At 42.6% G+C, this 9,222-nt stretch overlaps 1 protein-coding gene across 1 annotated transcript in view; it reads left to right on the forward strand.

Annotated features, from left to right (window-relative positions):
* The first annotated feature begins 865 nt into the window (after positions 1-865).
* Positions 866-9,222, forward strand: part of col28a1a (collagen, type XXVIII, alpha 1a) — a 22,263-nt gene continuing 13,906 nt past the window's right edge. Inside the window, exons 1-11 of the mRNA XM_024293473.2 lie at positions 866-1,805; positions 3,287-3,337; positions 4,081-4,215; positions 5,265-5,830; positions 5,910-5,930; positions 6,045-6,104; positions 7,698-7,751; positions 7,825-7,869; positions 8,252-8,278; positions 8,436-8,480; positions 8,557-8,601. Of these exons, the coding sequence (XP_024149241.1) occupies positions 4,095-4,215; positions 5,265-5,830; positions 5,910-5,930; positions 6,045-6,104; positions 7,698-7,751; positions 7,825-7,869; positions 8,252-8,278; positions 8,436-8,480; positions 8,557-8,601 (984 nt within the window). The 5' untranslated portion in view covers positions 866-1,805; positions 3,287-3,337; positions 4,081-4,094. The remainder of the gene's footprint in view (positions 1,806-3,286; positions 3,338-4,080; positions 4,216-5,264; positions 5,831-5,909; positions 5,931-6,044; positions 6,105-7,697; positions 7,752-7,824; positions 7,870-8,251; positions 8,279-8,435; positions 8,481-8,556; positions 8,602-9,222) is intronic.

The raw sequence follows: 9,222 nt of genomic DNA on the forward strand, positions 1-9,222 counted from the left end.
GCAGGGTTTGGGACGAGCCCCATAAAACCATCAGCCCAGAGTTCAGTAGCCAGTGTTTATGACTGACGATGAGTTCAGGAGGACTACATACCCTGAAGAGCCGAACCCTGCAGCTACGATGCATCCTAAACTCTTGCTTAAAGTGTATCTGGATCCATGTGAGGGTAGCTCCAGATTCAATACTCATCAGTGCAGATCCAGCTGCTCTCTTCTTACCCTGCTGTCTGTTGTGTTCATCCATCAAAGAACAGATTTTACAGATCATGTGGGACAATCTGTTGAATGGTTTCAGCATCTTTAGTCTGGGTTAGAGTCGTCCAAAGGCTTCCCACTCTTACTGCACCACAGGTGGACACTGACGGGCAGGGAGCCTGCATCTTTCAGATCCTTCTTGCAATCGTTGACTAGATTGAAGTTCACTGTGAAGTAGATATAAGTGACTTTTTAGAACTTCCATCACTATCTGATCATTTATGATTGGTTTGTTGCCTTAGGAGCGTATGTTGAGCAGAATGCATGTGTTAGAGGGCAACACAAGTGATAGAGTTGAATCTGGTTATGAGGTAAAGAAAAACGCTAGACCACGTCTGAGCCACCTGACAAGTATCTCAAACTCTTAACTCTTAAATGCTGGAAGTCTTGTCCAAGTCTTGTCTTGTCGCCAGGACAGACAGCACCTTGCTCTTGAAGTGACTATAAAAACCTTCTATGGTGACTTTCTATGGATCCCAAACTGGTAAGAATCACACCTCCTCCACTCATAGCATACCATCAATGTTTATTGCTGAGCTAATCTTCCAAACAAGGAGATTTGTTTTCTCAATCCCATGATTCTCAAACTTTGACATTCAAACATACCTGCCACACTGAATTTATCCAACTCCACCCAATCACAAGTACCAGAGACAACACAAATGCTAGCCTTTACTTACTCTATTTACTATTCATACCCCGACACCTGTCCTGAATGATCCATCACGTCTCTGAATGAAAAGTATTTCACATTCACAACCTTTTCATGGGTTAAACAGTTGTTTTATTGTTTGATACAGAAGTTTGGCCCTCACTGTGACTCTAAGTATTATAGTGCCTCAATATATCATACAGCAGCAGTTTTAAATCAGATATTTTGTAGTTTTTTTTCTGAAGTGTGAGCACTTGTCAGAGAAACAATTTACTGTAGAGGAGCTCCTGCCATTTTCTTAAATGAATGTCTAGCGTTTGACACCAGTGTAAAGTAATGCCCTCAAAATTCCAGGTATGATTAAGAAGATGATAGACGATGTCTGAACAGGAACTACAAATATCTGGTTCTTTTTTTTTCAAATTATAGCAACAGCTGTTGCAGCTTTCATGTCAGAGACCTCCTTCGGGTCAAAGATAAACATGAGTGCCATTCAGGGCTCGGTTTAGCTTCCTTCAATTAGATGAATCAGTTCTCGTATGTGTTCTATCTGCTTTATTTATCTTTCTCTATAATGACTCTGGGATTTAGCTTAGATGAGTTTGATGGACAACCAACCATGGGGATACCCTGGTCCCTAAACCAGGAATTGGTACTTCTGTCATTGTGGGGAGAGCCGAAGTCCTCCTGGAAACTGACATATGTGTGGATCTTGAACTTGAGAAACACAGTGGACTAACACTAGAAGATGACGTGAATGCTCAAACCGCTACTGACTGAGAAACTTTACTCAGGATCTCAAGCAGATTTCTGCCTTTAATCTAAACTGGGATCTTGATTTCCAAGAAAAGAGGGCTTGGCACCACTAAACAACAGTCCGATTATTCTACCCTTGGTCCAGGTAAGACCCCTTTGACATTTAGTGAATCTCCCTGAAGTTCTTAAAGGTTCTTTATTTCCAAAATTTTCCCATAGCTGTAGCTATCTAAGTTCATAGCCGCCAACCCTAATCCCCCACTGTCCTGTACAGTCTTGCACTATTCTGATTTATGGTTCTTGCATTCTATCCATCGATTCTATCCCATTCCCACTGCATACTCTATCATGCGTGTTTTAATACTTGAGACTGTGGTTCTAACCCCGAAGATTAAGGTTGAATTGGAGCCTGACTCAGGGCTACTGATTGATCCGAGGTGTCGTAAAAAATGTAGACGGTGTTTATAGCCCCAGGAACCCTGACATCTTGTAGCACTGACAGTTCAACCATTTTTTCTGTTTTGAATAAATCTTAATTGCTTCATTTTTTATATGTAATGAACTCTTAATTTAAAGGCTAAATAATCTATTCCAATTGTGCAGACATTTAGGTAATTTGTCACAATTTGATTTAGAATATTTGTGAAATATAGATGACTTAGATGATCATTGCAGGGTGCCAAGTGGAATCTGAGACAGAGCATTCCTATTGTGGGCATCATTTTTCCAAAACGTTTACATGACTTGAGTGATTGAGTATGTCTTGGGGAATGTATAAACTATAGTTCTTGTGTATTCTTAAGTATTTATGGCTTAAATTGTGTGCCAATGTTATTTCCCCCATTTGATATAGTTAAATCCTAAAGATTATAATAACAAATAACTGTATCTGTTTCAATGAAACCTCAAAGGGATTTTCCTGATTTTGTACTGTAAAGGATCACATTAAATCTTGTGTTTTTACCATTTACTTTCATAGTTTTTATTTTCCTTTTTTACTTACCCATTTGCATTATATTTTTAAATAAAACTTAAAAAAATAATAATTAAAAAAAATAATAATTTGAAATAAAAGTGTAACATATATATTTTTTTTAAATTAACCACAATCACAGTGATGTTTCATAAAGTAATTGGTTGAAGTGAAAAATGATAAACCAAAGAGTAATTTCTTCATAGAATTCTGGCTCACTCAAAATTCCCATGACCACTAAAAAAATATAAAATGTATTTAATGTAGTTTATCTTTTGTTTCTGTTAGCCTCACTGCAGTAAATCCACTGTCTTTACATGAGCAGCTAAGTTGCAAAACTTGATAAAATCGACTTTCTCCCAACTTGAAGCAAACTGAAAAAATTTCAGAATAAAAGCAGATCACATTTTTCTTTCAGAAAAGAAGGCAGAATCTATATCATCCTAATCATATTTGTCAAAATATATCAATTTAACATTCTGAAAACACTCCAAGAAATAAATGATTTGGACCTGGTGGTTTGTTGTGAGGATTCTCCCACTCAGCGGTTCTTCTTCCACTTTTATTGTGAAGGTTTTTTCCCCCATCCCTTGCCTTGCTCCTGTCAGCCTCACTGCCATTGAAAGCTTCCACCAAATGCATTGGCTTTGCAGGAGCTGCTGTGCACGGCGACCCACCTGGAGCCCACGGACACTGACCCACAGGTGCGCAAACTCATTTATTTCTTCAGGACTCCTGCTTTATTATATTAGTATCATTATTTATATATTTAGAGAAACTTTTTTACTGTCTTTAGATGATCTTCTTATTTTTTCTATGTTTTTCTTAACTCGAATTTTTTTTATTCTTCAGTCTTTGATACTGCTTTGTCTTAAAAAATAATCTCAAATAAAGAATTTTCTGTTTGTACTTCAGTATTAATATTAATGTAATATTAAATATTTTTACTTCAACATATCACATATTTTTGAAAAATTATTTAATGTGTTAGTTGTACATTTTAGAAGTTGTTGCACCTTTTTGCAGTTAATTTGTAGTACATTTGTCATTGTCTTTGGTGATCTGCTCTTCAAAGCTCTCATGGTGATGAAGATCCTTGAACATCAGTGGGAGCAGATGCTTTGTTAGTGCACAGGGTTTGGTTTGAAAAGCCCTCTTACATCCACTCCCTAAAGGCTTCTATCACAAGGGGTGAGGGCAGTAGTGCTAATGGCATCATAGGCTCTGTGAGGGAATTTCTGCTGTCACTGCAGGATGGAAGAAGCTCCTGCAGAGCTCCTCGCAAGCAGCCACTCCCCCTAGTGTTAAGCCTGAAGCCTGCAGTTTGTTGTTTCTCCAAATTTCATGGTTCAAAAGAACTTCTTAGGAGTTCCCTTTTGTGCAAATCTTTTTTTGTGGTTCACTTTTGTGCAGAGCCTTCCCAAATGTTGTGTGTTTTTCTATGCAGAATCTACATCGACCATGCAGTGGCTCATGACACTGTGGGTCCTTGCTCTGCTTTTGTGGATCCCGGCTCAGTGCCAGAAGAGAAGAAAGAAAGGGCATAGAGACGACAACCACATCATCACGTACGAGGGTAAATGTGAGTGAGCAGGTTTCATTTTTAAAGTCTTATTCATCAAGTATTGACACACTAAGATGAACATAAGTCATTGCTGAACAGACACACTGCAAAAACTGGCTCTTAAGAAATAAGTCAAAAATTATTGCAGATTTTCTTTAAATAAGCAAAAAAATATCTGCCAACGGGGTAAGAAAAAACAGCAGAAAATAGGACAGTTTTTACTTGAAGCAATTTTTTTTTACTTTCTTAAGATTCAGATTTTGCAGTACTGAAGCAGAATGTGAAAAACTAAAACCAAAGGATGAACACAAATATTTTCCTTGAATGTGGAAGAGGGGCTGCACGGTGGCGCAAGTGGTTAGCGCTCTCGCCTCACAGCGAGAAGGCCCCGGTTCAAATCCCGGCTGGGACCTTTCTGTGTGGAGTTTGCATGTTCTCCCCGTGCATGCGTGGGTTTTCACCGGGGACTCCGGCTTCCTCCCACCGTCCAAAAACATGCTTCATAGGTTAATTGGTGTCTCTGAATTGCCCCTAGGTGTGAATGTGAGAGTGACTGAGTGTGTGCTTGAGGCCCTGCGACGGACTGGCGACCTGTCCAGGGTGTACCCCGCCTTCGCCCTTCAGTAGCCGGGATAGGCTCCGGCACCCCCGCGACCCCGAACGGGATGAAGCAGTCAAGAAAATGGATGGATGGATGGATGTGGAAGAACAACATAAAAAAGCCAAGAAACTAAAAAGAAGATGATTGATTAGAATAAAACCAATGAGGCATGGAGGTGGAGGTGTAATCATAGGGGATTGTTTTGTGGCTGATCATCATTATATTACATTATTTGTTTGAGTTTATTTGAGACGAACAATGTGCAAAAACATTAAAGATGCTTAACACCAGATTATAGCCAAAACTAGTTTCTACCTGTAGCTCCCGAGAAGGTGAAAATACAATTCAAACTCTGGAATTCTGAGTTCATGTTTGTCCTTTGATGTTTATGATTCTATTAAATTAAGTTTGACTCTTTGAACTCAAAACAGCTTGATGAGTTCTGGTTTTACACTGCTTATCTCAGCCCTCATCTGCCCGCTGGAGATCATGTTCCTGGTGGACAGCTCGGAGAAGGCGGCGCTGACGCTGTTTGAACAGCAGAAGCAGTTTGTCGTACGCTTCAGTGCCAGACTCGTGCGCCTCCACTCTCCTGGCTGGCGAGTGCGCCTCCGCCTGGCCGTGCTTCAGTATAGCAGCAGCGTGTCCGTGGAGCACAACTTCAGGGACTGGCAAGACCTGGACGTTTTCCAGAGCCGGGTGTCCTCCATGGCTCTCATCGGCCATGGGACCTACTCCGCCTACGCCATCACCAACGCCACCAAGATGTTCAAGGAGGAGACCTCCTCCAGCAGCCTGAGGGTGGCGCTGCTGATGACGGATGGAGAGGACCACCCTCGCAGCCCTAGCTCTGTGACGGCCGCCACCACCGCCAAGCAGCATGGGATCAGGATGTATACTATCCGGCTGTCTGGAGCGCCGGAACAGGGCGCCGTGGGCATGAAGCTGAGGTCAATGGCTAGCTCGCCCCCTCAGCAGCACATGTTCAGCCTCAGCGACAGCCAGCTGGAGGACAGACTCTTTGAGGAACTGGTGAGGGTCTGATGATGTAGTTATGTGAGATGAAGATTGCTCCTGCTCAGTCTGAGTGCCTGTCCTCTTCTTCTTTCAGAGCACGTTTGTGAAGACCAGGGTGAGGAACCCGCATGACCATTGCAAACGAGCGCCACCCATGGTTCAGCTGAGTGTTGTCATCTCAGGGTTAGTGTTTGTTTTGACCTCTTTTCCTGTCATCTGTATGTTTCAGTGCCAACAGCCCCAATCCTGCGGATGTGAAAAAGGAGAACAAGGACGCCCCGGAGAACAGGTAAGCATGTTCTTTAGCAGGCACTGGAATGCTATTACATGGGACCAAACCTACTCTGACCTTCAGAGAACAAATGTCGTCTTCAGGCCCGCATAGAGACTGTCGGATTCTTGATTGTTTGGAGAAGCTTTCTAACCTTCAACAATGTGGTTACTTGAGTTTGAAATCTCATACATTCTCGGAAAACTGAGAAAGATAAAGTCCTCCTGCCATTTCCGCTGCCTGACACTCACTTCATTGGTCCAAACAGCTTCACCAAACTCTGTTTTTCTAGACAGCCAGACATTATTTCAGACTCTGCCCTGGGGCTCGCGGCCTCTACAATCAGGCGTACCTTCCTAGTGTCCAGAGTAGGAAAACGAGGAATGCAGGAGCTGTTCCCACAATGCAAGTGTAGCAGGTGGAGAGAGGGATGTTTGAACAGCAGAAAGGCTGTTGGAAAGAATCAAAGACCAATGGCGGAGGATTAGAGCAAAGCAAACATGCTGCCTGTGATGATCTGACGACCTGATCCAGTGAGGTCCAGGTTTGTGTTGGACCCGGGTTACAGACAGGTCACTCTTGTCTTGATGTTTTACAAAGAGAGAATGTTGAAAAGATGAAATACTGGAGATCAAAAACAGTTCAGTGTCCAGAGTCTGTGTGGACCTGCTCTCCATATGCAGCTGCTTTCTTTGATCAGAGCATGTGATGCAACACATTCTCATCCCCAAGTCATCAAATATTGACCCATGGTTAAGGACCCCTCTGCAACCTTGTTTTGATGTTTTGGGTGTCCCCAACTCATGGTTTTTTATGTCCCGGCTGTTCCAATTAAATCAGAGGTCCGGGAATTTTGTTGGACGTGGTACCGGATGCGGCCAGTACCGGTACCCTAACCCTGACCTCGTACTCTAACCCTAACCCTGTCTGCAAACCGGTACCATGTCTAGCAGTTGTTCTACTACTATCCAGGACCGCATTGTTTTAGTACCGGTTCGCCGTACTGGTTCGCGGCTCCAGTCCGCTTCCATTACTTCCAGTACTCCTCTCGTCCAGTACCGCCCGCATCCAGTACCGTGTTATGGCTGGTCTACCATGCTATCTGTCCTGGTACTAGACCGGTACTGGTTTGCTGATGAAGGGAGCCTTTTTTTCAATTGGAGAAGCCAGCATATTGAGTAACGGGGAGTTGGGGGCACCCAAAATGTTTATTTTTAACGAGGAGTGGTCCTTAACCATGTGTCAATATGTGACGAAAATTGTTGTGTGATGAGACTTTCCTCTGTAGGTAGTGAGGGAACACCTCAGGTAGAATTGGGGGCTTGTCCGGGATAGGATGACATTGTTTTTGACTCTCTCTCAGCCTCTGCAGAGGGTTCTCCAGGGTCTTTACTTTTGTTTTCCATGTGAGAATTGTTGTTGGCCCCATATCTGTCTATATGTTCTGAAGTTCTGGGAGGGGTGAACTAGCAGGTTTGATGTTCTGCAGACACCAAAGTCTGACTAAAAAACATCAGAACTTTCATCAGTGTGGCTCTGTGGTGAAATGATGGAGACCCTTCCCTTTGTGTTGTCTAAGTCTTCTCCACTGATAGTTTTCTTTAAATCCAGGGGGAACCAGGGGAGCCAGGCCCGCGTGGAGCTCCAGGTCCAAAAGGATCCAATGTAAGTTTTTCTGAGATTGATGATTCTGGATCCGCGTTATAGATGTTTGATGAGTTTTTGTTTTTCCCTTCAGGGGGAGCCTGGGGTTCATGGGCGCCCTGGAATGACGGGTCTGGAGGTAATCATCTTCGATGTTCTTTCTGTGAACCGTTTTAACTCAAGATGGAGTAACTTGATTTTCCATCAAATCTTTCATTCAGACTTTGAGCTGAAGCTGTTCATGTTTCAAGTTTCTCCGTTCTTCCTGAAAAGTGATCACATCAAAGTCCTGAAGTTTACGATCAAATAAATCTCGTTGTTTATGAGCAGTCTTTGCAAATATGGCCTTTTAACCCGAACGCTCACAGGAAGTCAAACTTGTCTGTGGAGTTAAAGTGAGTGATGCTCTGGGTTTGAAAATGCTCGTAAACATGACTGCGGAGAGCTGGTGGTGCTGAAGTTTTGAGCACGTCAGGCTGTGACCGAGCACTTACATAAAATGCTGCTGTGTCTTTACTCAGGGTCGACCTGGAGGGAAAGGGGAAAGGGTAGGTGCTGGATTCTATTTTCTAAAAGAAGTCCCTGAAATATAATGATGAATACCCTAGGAGGCTGTGTCTGGGCACCTAGTTTCACCCGTGTACAGACGGGCCTTCCTGGTTTTAGAAGGGTGTGTGACTCGGCTCTCCTGCCTGTGTCCTACAGGGGTCAAAGGGAGAGTGCGGAGCTGCTGGAACCAAAGGAGAGCAGGTATGCTGCCTGACCGGCTGTGAACGGTTCATGGTTCTGTATACCGGGATGAGATTCTCTGTTTTCTCTTTTTAAGGGAGACCGTGGATCTCCTGGCCCCACAGGACCCAAAGGAGAACAGGTGAGCTTTGCAGGTTGCCCAAAAAAAACATTTTGAAGTTAAACTTCTCTTATTTTTTCGTCCATGGTGGATTAAGATGCTGCTCGTACAGAAAAGAAAGATTGTTCACAAACACCAGGAGAGGCTAAACAGTTTCCTTTTTACCATAACTTGATAAGTATGAAGAGGGGGTTCCTTATGTGATAAAGGTTCTGAATCTATCTGAAGTTTGTCATTTGAAAAGTTCTTAATGCTGCTGATATAACTCCATACAATGCAAAACTAGCACAAGACAAACACGAAACAAACGGATGGCAAAAGTGCAGTAAAAGCATCAAAATACCTAAAAACAGGTAACCATAGATACGCAGCATCCAGAGAAGTAAATATGTACAAAAAGACGTGACAATCCTGAAAAACGTGTAGAATACAGATGAAATGCTGGGCAAAGTCAAGAAAAATTCAATGCATTAAAGTCCCATGCTAATCATCTTTTGATTTATTTTTAAAGTGGTCTTTTATTTATGATTATACAATTTTTAGAAAAAAATCAAAAACCCATCACTTTCTAGGACATGACTTTTGCAGAGCAGCAGTGCTTCATTAGAAATTTGCCTCTGAGTTGTGGGTGGGAAAGTTGGA

This window comes from Oryzias melastigma, linkage group LG13 (genome assembly GCF_002922805.2).
Source record: "Oryzias melastigma strain HK-1 linkage group LG13, ASM292280v2, whole genome shotgun sequence".
NCBI classification, from domain to species: domain Eukaryota; kingdom Metazoa; phylum Chordata; class Actinopteri; order Beloniformes; family Adrianichthyidae; genus Oryzias; species Oryzias melastigma.